A 24,915-nucleotide genomic window follows, 5' to 3' on the forward strand; every position below is an offset into this window, starting at 1 on the left:
GTGCCTTGAAAAAAATCTTCATTGACATCTCTGGACTTCCCTATCTCGTTTTTTTTTCTTTTGGTGTGTCCGTGTGCGCGTGTATGTTGTTGTTGGTCTCCAGTTTGTTCTCATTCTTGCTCCCCCCCGCACCACCAGCTCCCTCTCTCTTTCTCTGCCTGGCTGTCCAAACAAAGGCAAATGTGTTGATGCAGTAAGGAGGAGGAGGAGGAGGGAGGGGGGGGGAGAAGAGCGTATGGTTGTGACATGTTGTTGTTGTCCTCCCCCCTCCTACTCCCGCGCCGTTATGCCCGTTGTGGAGGGAGGGTCATGTCTGTCTGTCACACGCCTCTCCTCATTTATGATTATGGTTGTCAACATTTGTTCGTTTTGCACTTTGTCTTGCTTGTAGGTCTCGTGTCCCGTCCCGTCCCGTCCCCCCTCCCCCCCCCCTCCCTCCCCCCAATCTTAACCACTGTGTAAGGAAGGGGTGGGGGGTGGGGTACTGGCCCCTGGCAGATTCTTCGTGCATGTGTGTGTACACATCTCTCCGCATTGCTCTCACTCTCACTCTCACTCTCTATATATATTGTGTGTGTGTGGGTGGGCGGGTGCCACTCGCTCCCCCGCTTCTCGAGGTTGGAGAGAGAGGGAGAGAGATGGAAGTAAAGTGAAGTACGGCTCCTCTGGCACTGTTCTTCTGACCAACCGATCACTCAAAAAAAAAAGTGGATGTCGGGAACACAAACAACCACACAAAAATAATTTCACAGAATATGCGCAACCTGTTGTGACACGGAGAGAGCACACACATCTATCCCAATGGGGCTTTATCCGTGATGTTAGCCTCCTTTCCCCCCTCTTACCTCCCCCCCTTCTCTCCACAGACGCACGTTGGCATGTGCACGCACGCAACAGACGAAAGAGCATACCGACATGCGTGCGCGTGGAGGGAAAGGGGGGGGGGAGGGGGAGCGAGGGAAAAAGGGGAGGCATCGCTCAACAAGAGCACAGAAAAGGTTGCAGGCGTACATGCGCCACCACGAATGTGGTAACTTCTCGTCGTCGTCGAGTGCATGAGGGCCGGTGTGTGTGTGTGTGTGTGTGTGTGTTGGTTTCGCTGAGTGGAGCACACATGAGTTTTTACTTATCGGTGGATCCCCAAGTCTCTGTGTGCGGAGCTTCCCCACATGAAAGGGATATATATATATATATGTATATGTATATGTATATGCACGCACGCACCCACACACACACGTAGTCATACAAGCTGCCTTTCTTAAAGCAACAGCAAATGCACCAGTGATGTGTACACCTGAGTTGATTCACCACTCAGCCACTGACCACTGGTCTCTCGTTTTTTCCATTCGGCATCCTCCCTCTCCTCTCTCTCTCATCCCTCTCTTTCCATCACACTCAAACATGTCTTTTTACCTTCTCTTTTTTGCCTTGCCATTTCTCTTGCCTCTCCCCCCTCCCCCTTTCCGAATGGGGGCTCCTCCAGTAGGTTGGCGCTTCTTTCCACACGCGTCTCCACGATTGGCCATCGCAAGAACCGCGCTCGCAAGCCCCCTACCTTCTTCCTCCCCTCTAGTGCTGCATCCATCTGCTTTTTTGTGCCTACCTGTATGTGCTCTCCACACACACCCTGCCTGTACACAGTAGAGCGCATCTCTGCGGGCCCAGGAGGAAGAGAGGGAAGAGTTGGTTCGAAACACACGAGAGAGAGAGAGAGACAACTCCACCCATCAAGAATACCAACAAAGTCTACTCTTCCGTGCCTCTTCATTTTTTTTATATATTTTTATCCGACACCACGCCCAGAAAAAAAAAGCACAGAGCCGCCATCAAGCGCAGCGCACTTTGACACACACATATATACCTTTGCCTACCCCATAAGCACACCTTGCAGCCTCCTTTTCTCATTCTTTCTTCACTCCTTCCCACAGCCCCCCCCCCTCCCCCCCAAAAACACACACACATACACATACACACTCAACCAGCCATTATCAACAGGTGTAATTATTGGTGTCCTTGCACTCTCGTGTGAGTTCCACCTGGTGTGTGTGCGTGTGTGCGTGCGTTAGCCTCCACTGTTTCATTTTGTGTATTCTTGTCTCAATTCTCTTCCAGGACAAACGTAGAGAGAAAAAAGGGTGTTGTTGTGCGCCGGTGCTTCCTCCCTCTCTTCTCCCCTCTTCTTCCCTCCTTCCCCCCCCCAAAAAAAAACACACACACACACACACACACACACACACACAAAACGCACACCACCACGTTCAACACGAAGTTTCTTCGCTTTTTTTTTTCGCTATTGGGTTTACTCTCCACATTTGTTTTTGTTGTTGCTGTGTTGTGCTGTTTTTCTCTCTTTTTTCACCTCATTTGATAAGGAGGAGGAGGGGGGGTGGGGAAGGAACTCTGATCGGCGGTCTGTGGGTGACTGAGAGTGGAGGGAGGGGGGAGAGGCCAGGGGATACGTTTTTTTTTTGTTTCTCTTGTTGTTGCATCCTCGTGTTCTGTGATCAGAGGGAAAAGGCGCTGCTGTCGCTTCCGATAACAGTTGCAGCATCGGCCGGAGCGAACGCCAGGCACATTCGCAACGGGTAGACGCTGAGAGGAGGTCAAGTGGGGTCTTATCGCTCACCTCCACGGTCCAATAGTTCCACTCGATTCTCTCCCCCCCCCCTCCCTCCGCACTTTGGTCGGCCCTCCGACTCCAGTTTTTGAGATTATTTGAGGGGATTTTTGTCTTTTGGTTTGGACAGTTGTTGCTGCGGCCGTTGCGCCTGTGCCCTACACATTTGTCGTCGTCGTCGTCATGTCGGTGAGCAGCTCCCTCGTCTACGCGCTCCTGTGCGTCTACTACGCCTCTCGCACGACGCTGCTTTTTTTTGTGGAAATGCTGTTGTTTCTACCTGTTTATTACCTTGTGGAGCGGCAGGACATCCCCAGCGTTTGGTTGGGACGTCGTGGGGAGGCTCAAGTACAGCCAGTGCACTCCCCAGCTTACCTATCCAAGAAAGAGCAGGGACAGGATGTGTTGAACGGCAGCTGCAGCGTTGGCGTCACGGAGATGTCCGCTGGGGTGGAGCTGCGCAGCGACGGTACACAGAAAGTGGCCGACAATGTCTGTATTCTTTCGCGTAAGGCCGTGGGCCGCATTCGGTCTCTCCACACAGAGAAAGAGTCGTGGTGGTGGTGGTGGCGACCACGGGTGCCGCATTTCACTGAGCCCCTGTCAGCCTCGCGCTTCTCTGACACGCCGCACCAGCGTCAGGAGCAACGGCTGCAGCCGATTCCGCCAAGCTTTAATAGTCGCCCCCGGTTGCCTGTGATGCAAAGCGAGTACGATGGGGGTCCAGAGGATGGCGACAACGTAATCGGAGCCCAGAGGTCATGTCCCCACGACATGAAGGCGACGATGCCACGCGAGGGCACCTCGCAGCAACCCTCTTCCTTCACGCTAAAGGACTCTGTACAGCGTGAGGTCCGCTCGGCAGATCGCATTACAGCGAACACGGCCGTGTTCACAGCGGCTCGTCCGCGTATTTTGTCTGTCGGGGCTAATCCTATCGATGCCACCCCGTTACTACGCGGCGACGCCCTCCTAGGGAGTGGACTGACCTCTATGACACTCAAGAGCGCCACCACCACCGCCGCCGCTGCCCAGAGTTCTGAGGGCATACAGTGGCTACAAAGTCCTCTGCAACTCCGCGACGGTGGTGACGTCCATGAGCAAGACGTTTTTTCCCCCAGCTTCACTGAAGGGCTGAATGGCTCTGCAGGCGATGTTGTAGATGGTGACCGGCAGCCGTCATATGTCACGGATGCCTTTTTTTGTGACGTGGAAGTAAGCGTGAGGCACTCAGCTGAGGACCAGCGGCAGGAGCGGGATCGTTCAGCGTCACTGCGTGGGTGTGTTAGCTTCGCCAAGGTAAAGTGCTTTCTGTCTTCGTGGAGTCGCCAAAAGTGTGGCGCTGCTGCACGCAAAGTCTCAGCGAGTAGCGAATCCGTACCGGCAACCACCGCCACGGTTCAGGAGCGCTTGTGCGCTACGGTGCCCGCGTGGTGTACTGTCGTTTTTCGCTCCCGCGCACCACAACCAGCGACCCATGGAGGATTGCCCGAGAGCGCATCCTCCTATTTTCGAGGTCAGTACGGTTTTTTGCCTCCCTGGTACGCCGTTCACGCTCGTGCGCAGCTACTTTTGGCACTGGCAGATCCGGTTCTGCGCATTGCTGCGGAGGTGTTGTGCTGCCGAGGTTGGGTAGCGCCTACCGAATCCCCTGCTGAGCCAACAAGGAGCGAGGAAAGTTCCTGTAGCATTGACGCAGCTACAGCAACCGCTGTGTGGCCTGGAGAGGGGCAGCAGTGCCAGAATGACACCCGCGCCGCCCCTCCGCCCTCGTTGGAGGTGCCTCGGTTGTGGCAGGACTTCGGTACTTTCCATCTTGGGCCGCTCTTGTTGTGTTTCCGTGCGTTGCGTGGCCTCGTCTTCATGGTGATGCGTCTACTTGGTGCGGCGCCGCCGCCGCGCCACGACGCGCCACGCATGTCCGCATCGCCTCTCTCGCGCAGCACCTTTGTCAGTGGTGGTGTGGGTGGTGTGCATCTGCTCGGTCGCCTTGAAGCAGCGTTGAAAGCGCATATTTATCGATACACGATGGATACACACCACTCCTTGGAGACACTGCACACAGAGGAGGCCGCTCCGACGACAGTACTACCTCTGACAAAACCAAGCCACGTTGGAGGCAATGCCCCCCTTTCAACACACGGGCTTTCGGAGATGGCAACGTCCAGAGTGACGGTACCTAGAAGCGTGCGGCCGAGGGATCCTGGTGCAGCTTGCTCTCTTCCCCTTTCCCCTGCCTCGGGCCGTGGGCCGGCGTGTCGGCGGTCGGTGGGTGTCCATTGGCTCCATGGCCGCCGGCCGCCGATGTGGTCTGCTGCACCACCTGAAAATCGGTGCTCGACACCTTCGCCACACCCGCCCTCACCTACTCTGGAGGAGGTGGTGGTGGTGGTGCTGCTCTGTCCTTCGCTTTTGCAAGGGAGCGGGCTGTATTCACACACTGTAGCGCGGCTTGGTCACCTATGCCAGTTACTCACCCTCGTTGGCGCGTGGCAATCGGGTCTCGCTACAGACCGCGCCGCCACGCCGGGTTGCGATGGCGATGGTGACCGGGCTTCTCATCCCAGTGTGGGTGATTTCCTAACGAAAACGACGAGCGCGACACGGAGTCGCGGTAACTCGACGCGTTCCCATGTTCTCCCGGGAGCCACCTCGGCAGGTGAAGAAAAGAGGATGTACGCCACTGCCAACCCTCACACCAGTAGAGGAATCCCCACAGCCGGGGCTGAGGTCAACAGCCAACCGTCACCGCAACTCTCCTGGCAACCGCCACCGTCGGCTACTCGACCTGCCCCCAGACCCGCAGTTCAGTGGTACGCAGCGGTGCCTGTGGTGGAGCTTCGTGTCCCCGCCACTTCACGGGATGGCGGCGGCGGCGACGACGTATCCATGCCCCCGCTAACGTTGAAGGACTTGCGACGGGTTGTGAGGTTGCTGCGGTGCAAACTGGAGTCCGGCTCACCGCCGCCACGGAATTACTCGATGCCTTGCCCGTCTAATCCAGTCGGCAATGCAGCTTGCCCTTCCCCACTTGGTCAACCGCTGTCCCATGGAACCCCCGCTGAGGTGACCTCTGCCCAGAGGCCCCCACGCCAAGTGTACATCGTGGCAGTTGGCTGGTCTGAAGCGGCTAGCCCGCTTTTGGAGCTAGCAATCACACAGCAGCAGCAGCAGCAGACGTCGGCAAAACGCGGCGCTGACCCCAGGTGTGGCGAGGGAGGCGGCCTTTCTGCGCAGCCCCCAGCGCATCTTGATGGCGTTGTGTGCCTCTCGCACACGCTTTCGTCTGCCTTTCAGCTTCTCCCCGAGCAGCACGCACAGACGTTGGTGTTGGAACAGTCCACACCGACGACATCATTGCCCGTGAGTTCGTCCGCACATGTTTCACTCGCGAACACCACTGGCTCCGGCGATGGCAGCAGCGGAGCCTCGAGCCCACTAACTGCCTCTGCCAGCTCACCATCACCGGCGATGGCTGGACTGCACGCATCGTTACATATGCCGCGCATTCTTTCGCGTCTCACAACTGGGCCGGCCCGACTGCTGCTCTTGCTGACCCGGATGCAGCTGATCGCCGATGGGCTGCTTTCTCATCGGCAGCATCAGGAAAAGTCTCAGCGTGGCGGGGTGGTGGTGAACAACCGCGTGAGGCTTCCAGAAGCCTCGGGAGTGCATTGGCCTGTAGGGGCACCAATGTTAAAGCAGCCCAAGTACACGGCTCAAAACCGAGCTGGCGCGTCACCGTCCGTGAAGGACTCTGCCCAGACAACAGGCATTTCTTTCTACCACATATTACACCTTTTTCGTGAGGCTCGCGAGGAGGTCAACCGGGCACAGAGCGGTCTGAGCAGAGCCAGCGCGACCTGGGTCCATCACCACCGCCACCAGCAACAACAGCGGCAGCAGCAGCAGTTGTTGCGACTGTTGAACCCGTCGACGGGCCGAGATGCTGGATTTGACGTAAACTTTCCCACCTCCACGGGCAGCCTTTCTGCTGTGGTGTCCAGGGCTTCAGACCGGAGGGTTGAGCTGGGCCTGATGCGTGGGGCAGCCCCAGCGCCGCACTCACAGCCCACACCGGGTCGGACGCAATTTTCCCCTCTTTCATCTGCCTCCGCTGGTTCTACTTGCCTCCCAGGTAAGATGACCACCAATGCACTACCGCAACACAGCCTTCATGCTGTGTCTTTCTCGAAATTCGCGCATCAAACCCCATTGTCAGGGTCTCTTGCTTCGACCACACCGATGGCGCCGTCGATCAATGTGGCCGCCCCGAAAGCGTTTGTGGGCTCCAGTGCGCATGCAGGTCTTTGGAACGATACGGCAGACGAGTCCAATGCGAACATCGCTCCGACTTTCGGCTTTACGAATGATGCAAGTGGGATGCTTCCCCCCGCCCAAGTCGATCACGGAACACCGCCATCGCACGATCGGCCACGGCTGCTTTCTCGTAGTTACCTCGATAGCTGTGCATTGCAGCTGACCTTGCCCCCGGACCTCTTACAAGATTCATCGGTGTCGTGGGCCCTGCCACGCCTGGAGACTGCCATGGACTGGGAGGAGCTGGCACGAACACCTCTCATGGCAGAGGTCCAGCAGCAGCAGCGCCGCGAGGTGGCAAACACGACGGCCAATGACCTGCCTTCGCTGTCCTCTGTCAACAACGCCACGCAATTGAGCAGCAGTGGAAGACCCCGACGCTTCCAGTCTAGTCTACGGTTTGAGGGGGAGAGGGGCGGGCCCACAGCAAACGAGCCCGCTGCCGCTGCGCCGTCTCCCTTTACCGAGAGCTGGCAGCGCGTCTCCCGTGTGCACATGTCCACTGACGATGTCATTGCCTCGTGTACACTGCAGGTTGTCTCTCCGACGCACTGGCAGGTAAACCACTTCCCTGGAAAGGAGGCTACGAAAGCATCGCAAACGGCTTCCACGCCCCACAATGTCCCTCTTTTTGCAGACTACAGAGAGCGGAGCAGCGACCCTCTTGACCACGCTACAGCAGCCAGCGCTGTTGATCAGGCCTACCCCACCTCCCTTGCCACCACGTTCTCCATAAGGTCAAACGAGTTCTCTACCGCTTTGGTAAGTGACCGAGGCTTTGCTGAGAGGGTGCACACGAAGCCGCTCTCCGGGAGTGAGAGTCTGCCCAGTGAGGAGTTCGGGAGCTTCAACGAGCCCCCCGCGCTATCCGTGACCAGTTCAGTATTACGCAACAGGGCTGAAGCAACGCCATCGTTTGTGCGCAGTGCGACGTTGCCGAGCGGTGACGCGAACGGTTTGTGTGTGATGGGGGCGGGAGGTGAACAGGGAAACATCGCCTCATCCCGTGTGCCATCCTCTACCGGTAGAGAGCCAATCTTGCAGTGGCCTGCTACGCCTGCTACGCCGCCGGTGTCACACTGTAATCCATCCAGCGGTGTAGCGCAGCTGCCATCGACCGTGTTGATGCCACCGCTACAGCCGCAGAAGCCCATACCATATCCGGCACCTTCTCGAGCACCCGCGTTATCCCCGCAAACGGCAGCGTTGGTGGAGCTGCGGGTGCGCTCTGCGCAGCATGCGGCTCTCGTTCAGCGCATAGCGATTCCAACTCTTCTCATTCACGCTCGCGACGACCCCGTTGCCCCAACGTCGACACTTCCATTTTCGTTGTTACAGGCAAATCCGTGGATAACGACGGTGCTGACGCGCCGTGGCAGTCACGCCGTTTACATGGAGGGCGTTGCGGAGGTGTGGCGTCGGCCACGGTTGGTGGTGACGGAGCAAATATGCCAGGCGGACACAGAGCGATCGTCTTGTGGCACTGACGCGGCGGGGGATAAGGTGTACTGGCCAGGCCACGCTTTCGATGACGAGAACATCGAGGCTAGTGCGACAGCAAGACCCCGCCGCTATGATTCCCTCTCGGTGTCCTCGAGCCGGAAGTGGAGCAACGCATCGCCTATGCCGGAGTTGTCCCCAACGACAGCCACAAGCCCTGAAACGCCGGCGCTGAGGGCCACTGCCCGGCCGCAAGAGTTCTCCTCTTTTTTGCTTAAAGGGAACTCGAGGCGGCGAGGGGGTGGCAACGGAACAGGCTGCTCTAGTATCACCATCAGCAACTCCAGCCCTAGCGATGACTCGGCCACTGACGATGGCGACTCGGGAGACGACGGCGTTGTTGAGTGGCTGCATGACGACAGGGAGCCGGAAGGCAAAAGCCTGGAAGAGATGCGCCACGTCACATCCCCGAGACGTCTGCAGGCCCAGCAGTCGCAACGTGTGGCTGTTTCTTCCACATGTCAGTGGAAGGCTCGAATCGAAGGCACAACGTGGTTGGAGCGACTCATTTTTGAGTATGTGGAGAAGGCTATTTTGTGGCCAGCGGCGACCTCCACCTCCCTTTCTTCCTCCACCTCCCCCATCGTTTAACGTTCGTGTGAAAAGGGGATCTTTGTAGCGCTGCAGTGGGTGTGGTGCGCGTTTGTGCTGATTGGGGGGGGGGGCGGGGCGGGTCCGGCTTGGGGGGATCGATGCAGGGGGATGGGAGAGTCCTTCGTTGGGACTTCTTCTTCTCCCCCCTTCTCCCCCCTTCCCCGCCCTCCCCTCCCTCCCCCCCCTGTCTCCGTGTGGGGACCCCTATTTTTATGTTTCTGCTCTTCTCCCACGTCTTTCTCTCTCTCTCTCTCTCTCTTGCTTTCGCGTTGAGGGGAGAATGGGGGCGCGCGAACAGTTGAGAGAGAGGTGCGTGTGCTCTCTGTCTTCTCGGTGCACCTTCTCCTCTTCCGACTGCATGCGCCGACGCATTATATTACATCGCCGCATACGGCATGTGTCTTTCTGCGCATCAGTGCAGCACGATGTTGAAGTCCCAGATAGGCGGGTAGGGGACGGCGGGGGGGGGGTAGGTACAGACTTTCCACGACCTTTAGCTTCTCCTCCCTCCCTCCCTCTCTCCCCGCCAACAAAGTACCACCGCCACCACTACTACGTGCGCATTCTTCTCACTTTGCCTTTCGTACGGGCTGGCCTTCGCCAATCTCCAACCGTGAACACTTGTGCTTCCTCACTTCTTTTGTCCACTTTTTTTTGAAAATTATGATTTGGGAAGAGCTGTCTGGCGGATAACCTCCCATCCCAACCCCCTTTCCACACATCCTCTCATTGACTGGCCTTTCCCCTTTCGTGGGCACTGCCCCCCTCCCCCTCCCCCTCCCCCCCCTCTCTTCCCCTTCACACACCCACACACGTATTCACTCACCCTCATTCTTTCCCTTTCCACACAAAGTCCATGTGCTCACACTGAAGGAAGAGAGCCTCGGTGCGTGACTCTACTGTGTTTGGTAGTGACTCTAATGAGACGTCACGTATCTCAGCACCCGGGAGGGCGGGAAAGAGACGCGGCTTCACGCATTTGGACGAACGTGCCCGCCACCTCCCCCGCCATAACGACTGCGCGTGAGGGCCGAGACCCAGACGGCGCAGATCTGTGCCCACTGCCGACGGTGCAAACTGCGGATCAGCTCTCGCAGCACCATGCCCCAGGCGCGTGCGCTGCCGCGGTCGCCACCCTCTTCCCCCTTCAGGGAGATAGGGGTCTTTGACTGTGTTGCGTATGAGGACGAAAGACCCCATACACATGATGATCGGGGTACACCACGTAGCCGCGGTACAGATGTGCACGTTGCTAGCGACAGAGAGGATAGGAGGGGATGCCTGAGTGGCAGCGATGTCATCAGCGGTGGGGAGGGAGACAACTTGGACAGCACTCCCAGCACTCGCGATGACCCTCACCGCAGCACTAATAGCTGTAGCAGATGGACGGATTGTTCTCAAAACCCTCGCAGCGCCCCGCGCTATCACAGCTGCTCCGGATCTGGCGAGTGTGGTAGCGAGGACTCTGCCGCTTCAGGCTTAATCAGCGAATGTCACTCCGCCGTCGGGCTCAGTTTTATGTCAAACGCGATGTACCAATGCTCCGGCATACCATCGCCACGTGATGCGGAGATGACCACAGCTTATTCTGACTCGAACACCAAAGCTGGCGATTGGCAGCAGCGCCTCGACCCACGTGGCAACGGAGCTGGTGAGATAACTGCACATCGGAGCACAGCGCGCACGCCACTCCTTACTCCCGGAACACAACCTCCACAGAGGTCCCGACGACACCAACCAGCATCGACCTCTTCCCAGTCTGTGACGTCTCCGCGGTGCGCTTCCCCCACAACTGTTCCACCCAGGGACTTCCCACGCCGCTCGCCCTTTGGTCTTGTCGCTGCCAGAGGCTGCGAATCTACCGCCATGGCCGCCTGCACTGCGCAGCTGCGAGGCGGGGAGGGGGCGGCGGACAACAGAACGGGGAGCGAAACTAGAGTGCATGTACGCGGCAGTGGCACCCAAAGCGAGCGCGTATTGACGCCCTCCTCTCTTCACACTCACGACTCTAGCGAAGGCGGCCGCGTCTCGAATGTGTCGATGCCCGTGGACGTCTCCCAGCAGACGCAGCCCAGCAACACCCAGAGAGCCACTCAGAGCGTTTTCATGACCAACGGAAACAGCCTCGGCGCTGGTGGCGATATCTCCCATATGGAGGAAGAAAGGGAGTGCCAGACCCGGGATGCGCAGGGAAACTGGGGCAGCGGTGTCGTCGGCGCTCGCGCCGGGATCGGTGTACGTGCTCTCCCCGGTCTGCGTCACCGCCGCCCCCGGGAGCGCAGCAGGGAGAGAGCAACGACCCTGCTTACCGATGAGGCGGCTGCCGGGTCTCTGAGAGGACCCGGAGGTCCGCAGTCTCGGCGGCCCGTGATGTCGTGGTCTTCGCGCGCGCGCGTGTGCGCCTTGGAATCTGCTCCATCAGGCGAGCTGTTTACCGGAGGTGACCCGTCCGGAGCCATTGAGGTGTGGGACAGCCGTATTGGGCGACGGCTAGGCGCGCTCAGGGGGCACCGGGCAGCGGTACTCTCGCTGAGGATGTTGCCCCATTCTGCACTGCTTCTTTCCGGGAGCGCTGATTGTACTGCACGTTTGTGGGATGTGCAAACGCTGCAGACCAAAATGCTGCTCAAAGGCCATCGTGGTCTTATCACAGCCCTCGAAACGCTGTGGATGCCGAATGTCGGGCTTCATCTCTTCACGGGCAGTGACGACGGCACAGTGCGGCAGTGGCACGCGGTGACAGGCGCCTGCTTGCACGTGTACCAGGGGCATCGCGGCCCCGTCAACGTCGTGACAAGTCTAATGCCTGCCAAGTACATCGCCACTGGCGGAAGCGATGGCCTGTTCAAAGTGTGGAACGCTCAGACGCTGCGATGCCTCAGCAGCATCCCGGCCGTCCCATCGCGGGCATCAAGCGGTGCCCTCGTTGCTCACGAGAGTCGTGCGAGGCGCCGGGGCACAGGAGTGGGTGTCGCTCCCGGCGCAAGCGATTGGACTGACCAAGGTACGGCTCTCAGTAGCAGCGGTTCCGTCTGGGATATCGCGCAGCTGAACGACAACAACCAGTCACTCGCCACAGCCACTGATGATGGCGTAGTGCGGCTCTGGGCGACACAGTGGAATCGGCATGCAGTGCTGTTGAAGGAAATCTGCATTCCAGATATGCTTTTGAAAGGTCGTACCCGCGCCCGCTGCTTGCTGGCCTGTGGGGCCCACCTGTTTGTCGGGGGTGCGCGTGGTGAACTCTATGTGTGGTACACGGAGGAGCTCCCGTACGTTAGCAGGGACACCCACAGCAGCGTAGACGCGCCCCGTTCTTGGTGGTGGGGTGCTGGCCTCCACCCAGGTGTGGCTCCTACTACTACTACTACTGCTGCTGCTGCTGCTGCCGCCACCACTACTACTATTATTAGCACAGAGAAGATGGAAACGTACCGGGCGACGTTTTTGTTCCACACGGCAGCGCTCACGGGTTTGTCGAGGCGAGGTGCACATCTGTGCAGTGCATCACTGGATCACACGGTGTGTCGGTGGGACCTGCGCCAGTTGGTGCCACTGAGCGACGATGCGGAGGATGCAACAGCGATGGTGAGGACGGGTGCCGGTTGCAACGGCGATCTTTACAAAGCTGTGGGCAATGGCGGCGAGGTAGGGGGTCCGCTCTGTGGGCGAGGCTCTCCGCAAGGCATCTCCAGGGGGCTGCGGTCGGGCGGATCCATGACGGACGGTGGCATAGTAGATGCGATGCCATTGACATACCCGGGCGCGTCGTTCCTGCCGACGGGCGTGACTTCACAGAGCAGCAGCACGCTTTTTGGTGGCGTGGGGGGCGTTGATGAATCAAGTGGCGCTCCATGGATCCAGCAGAATGGGTTTGGCGTTGCCGGCGCTGTCGCGGAATTGAACGCTGCAGAGGCGGCGGCCGTCTACCCGCAGCTGCCGCTGTCATTTGTTGTTCGCCACCTGCGCGCGGCGGCTACCTCTCCAGTAGAGTTGCGGTCTCTACTGAGAACGGTGTTGTTGCTGGTGTACGCCATCCTCTTGGTGCTGCTCTTCGTGCTTGGTCTGGCGCCCGTGTCCCAGCACAGCGTCGACATTGCTGCGGGCATGTTGTCTCTCACAGCCAACCATCCCCTCCCCAGCTTTGCACGACCGCAAACCTTCCGTTCCATCAGGAACAGCGCCGACATGGTCCTGTGGCTCACACTGTTGATGGAACAACTCCACAGCTTCCAGGTGCCTGTTCAGTTGGCTCTGTCGCACAAACTGAACACTACCAGCGCCGTCCAACGTGGTCTGCTGCGCCACCTGCTCAAGCCAAGAGGGCGAGCTGTGACGACATGGAAGGACGTGGGTACACGCGCTGGCAGCGAATATGCCACCACCGCCGGCAGCACTGACGCAAACACGCTCAGGCCTTCCGCCATCGCAGCGAACAGCTCTTCGATTTCCTCTGCGTCCTCCGATTCCACTGCCTCAACCGCTGGTCGCCGCAAAGGCCACATCGATGCCCCGGTCGATGTTGTTCGCCTCCCTGCAATGCCTGGTGGTGTTGTTGTACTGAGTAACGTGCGGGTGCGGGCAAAGCACGTGACCAACGCGAGCTGCGCGTGGAATCCCCACCTTCTCCACCGCCACCGCATGCTCACCACCGCCACCACCAACCCCGCCGCGACCGGGCAAGATGCACGGTTCGTGTATGCGTGCTACGGAACTTTGGGTGCCTCTACTACGGCAACAGATCCTCTCTGCGTCGCCGAGGCGTTGTCGACATCCACTGGCGGAGAGCCAGTGAACGCCACAGGGAACACGACAGCCCCCCTCGTCTGTCTGCCGTATATGTCCAAAGGGGCGGGTGTACCGTTTCATGGCCTTGCTGGGTCCTACGATAGCGGCGGTTACGCTGTCGACTTGGCTGTCGGCTTGCCCCATTCGCGTGGCCCGTGGGTCTCGGAGGACCTGCAAGTGCTGCTCAAGTACCAAGCGCAGTTTATGGACGATCGGCGCACCCGATTAGTGGATGTGCTGCTCTACACCTACCACATTCACTCACACACCTTTGTACAGCTACACTACTCGTTGGAAAGGCCGGTGAGTGGGGTCTGGTTGCCAACGACCATCGCGCGCTCTTTCTCTGTGTACGGAGCTGACACCGTACCCCACGTGCGCACCACGCTCGCCTGCACGGTAATCGTGTTTTTGCTGCTGCTGTGCCTCCTGGGCTTGGCTCTGTACGACATGATGCTTGCGTACCGCATGAGAGCGCTCATGACGCACTGTACGTCGCTCACCGTCGTGCTTAACCTTATTCTCATAGCCTCGGGGCTGTGCGTCGTTGCCTGCACGTTTCACTGGATGTCGTTGAGTATGGAGCTCGAGATGGCCCAGCTAGTGCAATCGTTGACTTCGGTTCGCACCAAAAATGTCTCCGGCACCTCGTCTGGCGCCTCCTTTGCGTCTTTGATGGCACCACCAGTGGTGCACGCTGTATTGTCTCAGCTCAGTGACGTAGAATTCGCGTTCCGCTGCGTGACTACCTCCACCGCCGCTCACGCCATTCTGTTCTTCCAGGAGATCACAATGCTATTCTGGAGACTCACCACCTTCCTACAGGTGATGCGCGTTGTCCTGCAGCAGATACGACTGCCACTTCTCGTTGGGCTCGCGCTGATAGTGCTTTCCGTGACAGGTGTTTCTCTTGCTTTCGAGGCCCTGTACGGCTCCACACAGTTCCACTACCGCTCTCCCTCAAAGGCGTTGGTGCACGTATGGCTGTACTTGTGCACCTGTCAGACGCTGAGCGACGACGTGTCGTCTCCGCTGTCAGAGGAGCGTCAAAACACTGGCCGGCTCCTCCTCCTCCTGGTGAACTACATAGTACGTCTTTTCTTCTTGGCCTATGTTGTGGTGCTTGTCTGGGAGTGTTTTCAGGCGACCTCCCTCTTCATACCGGCGATCCCGCCTCGTGCGCGGCTCGCAAAGTGGTGGCTGGACATATCTTACCAGTTCGCGCTCATGTCTCAGGCGTCGACGGCTACGCCAGTCTCCTTAACTTTGCCGTCACGATCTGCGTCGACACCGACACAATCTCTGCAGCCGCAGCAGCACCAGCAAGGGGGTCTGCCAAGCAACACTGCAGAGAACGCTCCACGTACAGGCCGGAATGAAGGAGGAGGAGGCCGATCATCGCGCCAGCCGTCGGCTGTAGTGGTGTCCGAGGCACCGAACCCCCCGGCTGCTTCCCGTGTATCGCTGTGTAGCTACGGCAACCATGCCTCCCTCGTAGAATACTTGCTTAAGCACCTTCGCCTTCTGCAGAAACAACGCGAGTGCACACGCCCGCGGTGGACAGGCAAGCGGTCAGTCGATGAGGAAACCGATGGAAGAAGTTTGGGTTCCACGCGGGCGTCGCACTCGCCGCTGCAGAGTGGATGTCGCCAAGACGGCGGTGGCGGTGGTCCGCTGGCAGCCTGGGATGCAATGCCCTCGGCGACTCCAATTGGTATCGATAAGACAGGGAGTCGAGGATGTATCTTCTTCACAGAGAGTCGCAGAGGTGACCGAGGCTGCCACAAAGCCTTCACGCCCACCCCGGACAGCGTCTTCCCTGTGTCTGCTGCAGGGGATGGCACAGTCACTGGCGGTGACGCTCCCTGTTTTGATGACAGCGTAGCGTACCCTGCCCACCTTCAGGTACGCCAGACGGACCTGCTTCTTTTCTTGCCGAAGGACGCGCGAACACCTTTTGCGCGCGGCGTGATCCGGCATACATGGAACAGTTTAACGTGGATGTACCACTACGACCAGCAGCACATCCGCACACACGAACACACGGTGCGCGATCGCATGTTTCGGTTAGACCAGGGAATTCAGCAAACACAAGAGCGGTTTGCGTTTCTCAACGGTGTTGTACGAGCAGCCCAAGCTCGCATGGCTGACCACGAAGCTCGACTACGGCCTCTTGCGAAGGCAGTGGCGGCGGTGTCAGGAAGGCCGTGATTGAGGACCCCCCCCCAAAAAAAAAGCTGGGGTTAAGTCCCCCACTGGAAGGGAGAGGAGGACGAATAGCGGGGGATGGCAGGCACTCCTGGGTGCCCTCCTCTCTTTCCTGCCTCCTCCTTTTTTTCTCCTGAGACTCGGCCAGTCCTCCTCCCTCTTCCTTTCCCTCCCCGCTGCCACAGTAATAAATCACCTCAACAGCAACCAACCCCAGAAAAAAAAATTGGGGGAAAGTCCACTGGTTTCTATTTTTTTTTTATTCGCCCTCGGCCTTCCCCCCCCCTCCCCCTCTCCATTCTTATGACTTCTGTCGACTACCCTGCTTTCTCCATCCGTTTTCCTTCAGGTGACCCACTTTTGGGCTTCTCGAACAAACGGCTTGGTCTTATTCTCTCGCCATAAACACGTTTGAGCATGTTTCTATGAGTCACATGTGGGCAACTCTCTGCAGCTTTTTGTGTTGGCATTTGTCCGCGCCTGAGCTGAGCACGTGTGTCGGGCGCTCACCTAGACGGAGGCACTCGCACGTTGGTTCTCTCACGCTACCGAGCGTTTGATGTGTCCGCCGGTATCGCATCTCCTCTACGGGAGACGGAGCCGTCCCCCCCCCCCCCCTCCCCGCCCTTCCTTCCTTTGTGGGCAGTTTGATCACTTCTCTGCCTGCATCAATGGACGGGCTGTGATACGCGCACACACTCGAAACTCACACACACACACGCATCCGCCTTGCTACAGAGATGCACGGCGCCTCGTACGTACATGACGCGCCGCATGCAGCGTTTTTCTTTTTGGTCAGGGATTGGGTGCGCTCTTGTTGTTGTTCCCCCCTCCTCCTCCTCTTCATTTGACTCAGTCATGAGCCCTGCGCTCCCGCTCCCTTAATGTTTGTCTGCAATACTCCCCCCTCTCCTCCCTCCCCCCTCCCCCTCCCCCTCCTTCCCTCCCTCCCTCGCGCCACCTATACTTACAAAGGTGCCCCCCTCGTCTCGTCATTCTGAAGATATACGGCGGAGGGGGGAGACACACACGCACACACACACACGCACACACGCACACACAACGGCCAACCGCCACAGTACTTCGACATCTCTGTGGATAGGTTCCACTTCTCTCTCTCTCTTCTACTCACAGCGCTCAAGCACAACAGCAATAGTTCAGTAGGGGGAAGGGAACCGGGGTGGTGGTGGTGTCAATGAGATGCCGCCCGCCATTGCGGTGCACCCGTCGGTGCTTCTCAGCATTGTAGATCACGTCACCCGTGTAGGCCTCCAACACCAGAAACAGGGTAGTGCGCCTGGTGCCCCTGCCGTGTCAGCTCCCACGCCGGCTTTTTTGCCCATTGCAGGCTTGTTGATGGGCGAGACGAAATCGTCTTGTTCTGTTGATGGCAGTATATGGAACTCTGAATGCCGGATCCAAGGAACCACCACGACACTCTCCGCCTCCTTTGAGCTTCCAGTACGGCTGCTGCCGATGGACGAAGTGGTGGCGGACGTGGCGCTCTCCGGGGACGTGGGGTTTCTTCAGCACCTACTTGACGAGAGGACAGACTGGCAGGCGGCGCAACAGCACCGCGAGCAGCTCAGCGCTGTGATGCCCGAGATGGGCGTGGTGGGATGCTACGTGGTGTGTGTTGGTTCACGACAGACGAGCACGCAAGACCAGAACGGTGACGGTGGCGCAGATGCCGCTTTGCTGGGCGCTGGAAGTGCAGTCAAGAGAGCCAGGGGTGAGGCGATGCTGAGTTCAGATGGCATGGCGGTGATCGCGAACTGTGTCCGGCAGCAGCTTTGCCGCTCCGCACTGGTACCCTTGACGGCACCGGGGTTTGTTTTGATGGTGGTGTACGATGGAGAAGTGACCAGCGTTGCCTGTGGGACGGACACCACCGCAGCGGATTCGCAGCAGTCTCCAACCGCTGCGCGGCTGCCCTTCGAATGTCTCTACGTCCCAGTCACAACTCCGGGCGACGTTCTGCCAATGGAAGGTGTCACGGTCTGCCCTGCAGATATGGAGTGGATTGCCTTGGTAAACGAAACGGTGACACCGTCCTATGGGAAAGTGACGCCAGCCGCTATTTCTGCTGTCGTGAAGCCCAATCTCTTGCAACGTCTGTGCAGCGCTGCACAATTGACCTTTCCAGCTCCCTCCCGGGCTCCAAGGGAGCTGGAGACGACGCGAAATACATCGGTGACTTTGTCGCAAAATTGCCGCGCCGCCCAGGAGCTCGTGGGCAGTCTTCGACTTATTATGCGGCTGTTCGCCGATACGACAGCATTGAAACAGAGCGCAACGGCGGCAGCGCCAAACGACGTGGAGCTCCTAAGAACTGTGGCGACTTGCTTGCGTAACGTGCCAGACAGGTCCCCACCCCAGCCACATGATGATCGAACACCATCGTCTGAGCCACCAACTGAGGAGGTGCTCATAGCAGTGCTCGCTCTGGAGTTGCAGTGTGCACTGCACCTGCGTTCCCTGAGGAAAGCCCAGCAGCGGCTGCGGAGCAGCCACCAAACCGCTATGACCGCCCTTCACTCCAAGGCTCCCCCCTCCAAGGCAACCAAGCTGCTGCCGAGCACAGAGGGGCACTAAGCGCACAGGGGAAGGAACGGGCACAGTGGGACACCACACGGGTGTATTTCAGGACGTGCGTGCCAGTAGCTGGAGGGAGGGAGGGGGAGGGGAGGGGAGGGGGGGGGGGGGGGCCATGGGCAATACGCGGTTCAGCAACAGCACAGGAACGAGGCTCCGTTGTACTTTGCTAGCACGTTCCTTCTAACCCTGCCCTCTCCCCTCCCCTTCGCCTTCTCGGCTCGCTCGCTCCCCCCTCCCGTTTTCTCTTTTGCAGATGTTGTGCCCTTCACCCTTTTTTGGCTGTGTATTATATATATGTGTGTCTGTGCATGTGTGTATATTTATTGCATCCGGAAAGACGTCTTGGTTGACTGCAGGGGAGGCCTCGACGCGGATGCTTTCCGAGACTCCCTCCCGACGATGCTCTTTCGCTCTCTCTCTCACACACACACACACACACGCACACACACACACACGCACACACACACAAAGAAGAAAACAGCTGCGCCTTGTAGACTTCAAGTGGGGACCTTGAAGTCCACATAATTCATGCCTCGTGACACACTCGACGTCTCTCACGGTTGCAAGTGTTGTGGCTGTGGTACTTTTTTTTTGCCTGCAGAACCACCACAGACCGCTGCTCAAACAGGGGGTGCGCTACACATTTATAGCAGTCGCTGCGCCAGGTAAGGTGCAGCGCGTCTCTGTTCTTCGCTCCTTCAACCCCTTCCCTCACTTCACCTCTTTTTCCTGTTTTTTGTTTTTCCCCGCCTGTGCTGCGAAAAAAACAAAAATTGAAAACAATAGGCATGCGGCCGCGCCCGACGTCATTCCCTCCCTTCCCACCTTTCAGAGCACATCTGCCGTTTCGTGTGCTTTGTAAGCCTCTGTGCATGTGCGTGTGCCGTTCCCCCGATTTTCTTGCACACCCTCACACATCCCCTCCACCCCCCCACCCCTGCACGTACGTATCCATACACATATACGTATTTTGTGTGTGTACTCCTGTATATTTCCCTCTCTGTGTGAAGTTACAGTTGTGCTTGTTGGTGTGTGGGTCGTGTAAAGTCACCGCCCTGATCAGGGCGGCAGACGACACCTGTTACGTCTTTCTTCTCCTTGCTCTAACACGAGTGCTTTGTATCGCGCGAGTGAAACCTCGGCAAAGCGGACATCCGTCGTACCTTCTCTGATCTGCTGCGTTATAACGTGTTGCGATTGACTGCCATGACACCGTCCGTTCATCCAAAAGGGGTCAAGGAGCCCTACGACCACGCAGACGATGCGCAGGAACGTATACAACAGTCCGGAGTGCAGATCATTCACTACGTCCACCCCGAAGCCGCTGCCTTTTTTTCCAAATGCCCGTGGATGCGGCGTATTCCAGTATTTGCCAAGGCCGTCGAGGGCTACGGCCCCAAGGTCATCATCGCACTCGGTGCCAGCTACTTGTTGTCCAAGGGCATTGCGGATCAGATTCTCACCGGCCAGACATACGCCATGATGATCGATCGCTACGGCATTAGTGTGCCACGGTATCAGCGCCTGTCCCCCATCGCCTCCATGGGCTGGTCCATTAAAGCCTTCACGGCGATGCTGTGCGACGGCTTTGCGTTCCTGGGCTACACGAAGCGCTGGTACATGTTTGTCTCCTGTGTTGCGGGTGGAACGTTCGCGCTGATCTACGGCCTGCTGCCGGCGAGGGCGGCGTCGGCGAACGTTGCGTGCGCCTTCATCTTTCTGTCGTGCTGGGGTAAGGCCAATGTGGACATTCTGTCGGAGGGCCACTACAGCCGTTTGATGCGCCAGAACCCCAGTCCCGGCCCGGCGATGGTGAGCTGGATCTGGATCTGGATCATGGTGGGGGCTATCATAGCAACCGTCGTGAACGGCCCCCTCGCGGACGCTGGCAAGCCGCAGATCAGCATCTTTGTGTCTGCCGCTCTGCAGATCATCACGTGCGTGTTGTACTTGTTCAACTGGTACGGCGAGAAGAAGAACCGCGTGCTACGCTCTGAGGACGCACTGTACCTACTGGATGAGACGCGCAAGGAGCGTGAGCGCCTGGGGCTGGATGTGTTGAATGACGACGGCGTGGGCACACCGCACCGCGGTGCTGGGAATGGGAGGAAGAGCCCGCCGCGCGCACACCTGGTCGAGTGCGTGGAGGCTGGGCTGCGCGAGGTGCTGAACGATGACCTGGCGGACGGCCATGAGCTTGCGCCGGTCGCCAGCGACGACGACGACGACGACGACGTGTCTCCGGAGGAAGTGTACTACGGCAAGCCACCGGTGCCGTGTCTGTTCGGGCTGTTCGAGATAAACACGGAGGTGATCTCCAAGAACTGGCGAGTCTTCGTGTACAGCATTGTCATGACCTGTGCTGCGATTACCATGCTTTGCTGCAACATCCTGTCCAACACGCTGGGCCTGCTGATCGCGTGCATCGTCGTGTCGACCATCTGCTGCTCCGTCTCGTTCTGGGCCCTGCCGCTGGTGATTGCGAAGGCCAATATCTTTGGGTACCTCCAGTCGGCCGTCTATATCCGCGCCTCGAGTCCCCTGGCCGCGTTTTACCTGAACTCCAATAACTGCACAGGGAACTTCCCAAACTTCTCGTACACTTTCTACAACACAGTTGGCACGGTTATCGGCAATGTGGCCGGCCTGGCTGGCGTGATGTGCTTCAATTTTCTTTTTTCCAAGCAGATCTATCAGGTGGCGTTCATAGCGACGACAATGCTTCAGGTACTCGCAGCGCTGGTCGACATCATCATCGTGAAGCGCTGGAACCTATACATTGGCATTCCTGACCACGCCATGTACATCTGGGGCGATGCCGTGATCGGGCAGGTTGTATACATGCTGGGCTTCATGCCAATGGTCGTGCTGCTGTCGCGCCTCTGCCCTCGGGGGTCAGAGAGCGTTGTGTATGCGTTGATGGCCGGCTTCTCGAACCTTGGTCAGACTACCTCGTCGTCTCTAGCCGCGATTATCATGGAGTACATCTGGCCTGTTTTTCCGGATAAGGACCGCTGCAACTACGACAACCTGCCGCTGCTGCTGTTTGTGGGCAGCATGTGTACGCCGCTGTTGGTGATCCCCCTCGCGTTCTTGCTCCCGCGGGCTCGCATCATCGACAATCTTGACATTGACGGCAATGTCGTGCGCGCGGAAATCCACGGGGCTCTCGTGGAGAATGTCACGGCAGCTGAGGAAACCCTTTCGGATCACTCTGTAGAGGCCGCTGGTACTCGTGCCCCTAAGGGCACGCTGTAACGTCGCCTTGAGCGCCCCCCCCCCTCCACATGCGCAGGCATGTGTGTTGTGCTGCAAGAGAAGGAGATCAATTGCGAACAGCTGGAAAAAGAAATGTGAGACACGGATATAGGAGAGTGACCCCCCTGCGCGGGGGGGGGGGGGGGAGGGGTGAGCGTCTCATACCATCTGGAGGAGATGCAGCGATTCTTCTCTTGTGGTGTTTTTCTCCATTGTTCTCCCATCGCTTCTGTTTCTCACCGGATTTGCTGCCGCACCGCAATCGCACGTGCCGCTACGAGTGGCTACTCCCCTCTTCCTCCCTCCCCTCCCTCCCAGCCTTTTTTTGTTTCACCCTTTTCCTTCACATGCATTCGCCACGTTGTGCTGAGCGGGGAGGGGATGGGGGGGGAGGGGGGGATGCACAGATGAAGCCAAGAGATCTTTTCTGACCCCCTGTTGCTGCCTCCGCCCCGCCTCCCGCCCTCTCCCCTCTCCCCTCTCCCCCCTTTGTTCTCCTTTGTCTTTCTCACGCGTACGTCGTCACCTGACGTTTATGTGAGTGCCTCGACGTCCATCGCCACAATGCACAAAAAAAGTACGCAGACACAAACAAAAATGCTCTTCGTTTGTGATTCGGTGCGTATTCCATGGTGAACGTGTGACGAACATAACATCCATGTGGGGGGGGGGGAGGACACACACACGCAATCACACATTTATATATAAATATGTATATGTGTGTGTGTGTATTTTTAGTCTTTTTTATTTTTTGTTTATTTTATATTATTTCTGTTAGTATGTTTTAGGTTTAGTTGTGCTCAACAGGAAAGGGGTGTGCCGCAGGAAACGGTGAGACTCAGTTTTGTGTACATGTGTGGTATACATACAGTGGTGTGTCCCACGCCACAACACACAACACAAACTCGCGCTCTTCGAAATTCGAGTTGTATGGCTGCATTATCGCACAAATCTTTAAACGAAAGAGTCAGACACACACACACACACACACAGAAATACATCGTTGTAGTATCGATTTTTCTTGACTCCTGCGGCTTTGCTTTCCCCCCTTTATTGCTTCGAAAGAAAAACAAATTCCCTGTTGTTCTTGGTGTGTGCCTGTGCGGATGTGTAGGAGTGAGTCTCTGTACCTGTGCCTGTCTGACTCTGTGTCTGCAAGCACCTTGCTTTTTTTTTTTGACCACTCCGTAGACGAGCATTTTCTTTTAGATGCCTATTGTGCCTGTCTGTTCTTCAAATTTTATTTTTCATGATTTTTCATATCTATTTATATATATTTATACATTTTTTTTATAAATTGTATCGAGAGGGGGTGAAACGTAAAAGTCTGCGATTTTCTCTTTCCCTTGCTGTGTGTGTGTGTGTGTGTGTGTGTGTGTGTGTGTGTACTGTATGCGCCCGCTATCTTTTCTGCTGTCGGATGTGTGATGTGTTGGCTTTTGCGTACCTGTCTCTCATTCTTACTTCCTCCCTCCCCCTCCCTCCCCCTCCTCCCCCTCCCCCTCCTCCCCCTTCCCCCCATTCCCATTACCCCTCCGTCCCGAAGGCGCCTTCCCCTGCCCGTTGTACATCTTCACGTGCCTGTGTGCGAGTGGCGTGAGGGGCTACCCCTACATGGAAAATGGGCACAGACAAGGAATGGGAGGAAGAGGAGAAACTCTGGCGACGTGAAATAATAAAAAAAAAGTCTATCATACGAAAATAAGACAGTGTGGCAGAGAAGTGTGCCACGTGACCATTAGAAACCCCGCATCTCCCAAACGCGTGAGAGCACACATACACACATACACACGGCATTGGCGGCGGGGAGTAGATTGAGGAGTTTGTCCAGTCCTCACAGCCGCGTCATAGTCTCGAATGCCATATGGCCTTATGCGTAGGACTGCACCGAAAAATGCCCCTCTTTCCCCTCTTCCCCTCCCCCCCGCTCTCCTCCTCTTGACTGTGTGTATGTGTGTTTGTGGGCGAGGTGCTCTTGAGCGTCTTCACCCCTGAGGCTTCCCCCCCTTTTTTTTTAAATCGTAGGTGCATTGTTGTAAGTTTTGGGGACATCCCTCTTTCTTCCCCCCTCTCAAGTCTTCCCTTCGGTTCTCTCGTTGCCTTAAACCACCACTCCACCTGCTTCCTCCGCCAAATCTTTTACTTGGGCGTTTTTTTTTTTTGAAAGGGCCTTCTTTTTCTCCAGCTCTCTCTTCTTCTCCCCCTCCCTCCCCCTCCCCTCCGTTCCCCCCTCCGTTCCCCCACCCACTTCGCTTCTGTTGTTTTGGGGAATGTCAGTAATACGCTTCTTCTTTCTGTATAGCTTAGTTGTCACCTCTCCATCGAACGTCTCTTTTTAAAAAAAAAATATATTTCTTGTAATTTTGTGTTTCTTGTGACTCACTTTCTGTCACACTTGTCAGTGCATTACACCACCTCAGTGCCTCACCTCCCGTCTCAAAGAAAAAAAAGAAAAAAATAGAGAAAGGAACAGCGGCCGAGGCTTCAACGGCTGTTTAGAAAGGCAAGGCCCCACCCACTTGGAACGCTTCGTGTTGGGACTACCCCCACCCATCCTTCTCCCCCCACCGCGCTTGGGCTCCACCCCCCCCCCCCTCCACACACACACACACACGGACACACACCATCTCTGTTTCTTTTCACCACCGCTATTCTGATTTCCTTTGCGCTCTAGATGACACATTTACTCTCGCGTCATCTCTGCAGGGGCATTGATTACGGGGAGTCTCGCCAGCGTGGTGCGGATATGCTATAAAGAAGAACGATGAGATGTTTGTTTTTGCAGAATTCGCCACTGCAGTGTAACGTGTAGTTGTACTGCTTGCCTCATCTGCTTCACCTGCTCTCCCCCCCCCCAAAAAAAAAAACTGACGTACCTCCTCCTCCTCTTTCCCCCCTTTTTTTTCCATACTGCCCTACACACCATGAAAGACTTGCACACTCCACTGCAAACCGCGCCGCCACCAGCGCGGATGGCCGAAAGGTGAAGGGCTAGCGATGCCGTTTCTTCGCCACAGAAACAAAAAGCCCTC

General features: G+C 57.4%; 3 protein-coding genes across 3 annotated transcripts; all 3 read left to right on the forward strand.

Annotated features, from left to right (window-relative positions):
* Nucleotides 1-2,800: 2,800 nt before the first annotated feature.
* JKF63_07968 (uncharacterized protein) lies at nucleotides 2,801-9,028 on the forward strand (the record flags this gene model as incomplete). The annotated part of the gene is made up of 3 exons (XM_067903896.1): nucleotides 2,801-3,464; nucleotides 3,594-7,051; nucleotides 7,112-9,028. The coding sequence occupies 3 exons, from the start codon at nucleotides 2,801-2,803 to the stop codon at nucleotides 9,026-9,028; spliced, it is 6,039 nt and encodes a 2,012-aa protein (XP_067752196.1).
* An 8,199-nt stretch (nucleotides 9,029-17,227) lies between these two features.
* On the forward strand, nucleotides 17,228-18,622 carry JKF63_07969 (uncharacterized protein; the record flags this gene model as incomplete). The annotated part of the gene is made up of 1 exon (XM_067903897.1): nucleotides 17,228-18,622. The coding sequence occupies one exon, from the start codon at nucleotides 17,228-17,230 to the stop codon at nucleotides 18,620-18,622; it is 1,395 nt and encodes a 464-aa protein (XP_067752197.1).
* A 1,623-nt stretch (nucleotides 18,623-20,245) lies between these two features.
* JKF63_07970 (uncharacterized protein) lies at nucleotides 20,246-21,883 on the forward strand (the record flags this gene model as incomplete). Its single annotated transcript, XM_067903898.1, has 2 exons — nucleotides 20,246-20,551; nucleotides 20,591-21,883. The coding sequence occupies 2 exons, from the start codon at nucleotides 20,246-20,248 to the stop codon at nucleotides 21,881-21,883; spliced, it is 1,599 nt and encodes a 532-aa protein (XP_067752198.1).
* Nucleotides 21,884-24,915: the final 3,032 nt, after the last annotated feature.

Source organism: Porcisia hertigi (assembly GCF_017918235.1).
Source record: "Porcisia hertigi strain C119 chromosome Unknown contig_6, whole genome shotgun sequence".
Lineage (NCBI taxonomy): Eukaryota > Euglenozoa > Kinetoplastea > Trypanosomatida > Trypanosomatidae > Porcisia > Porcisia hertigi.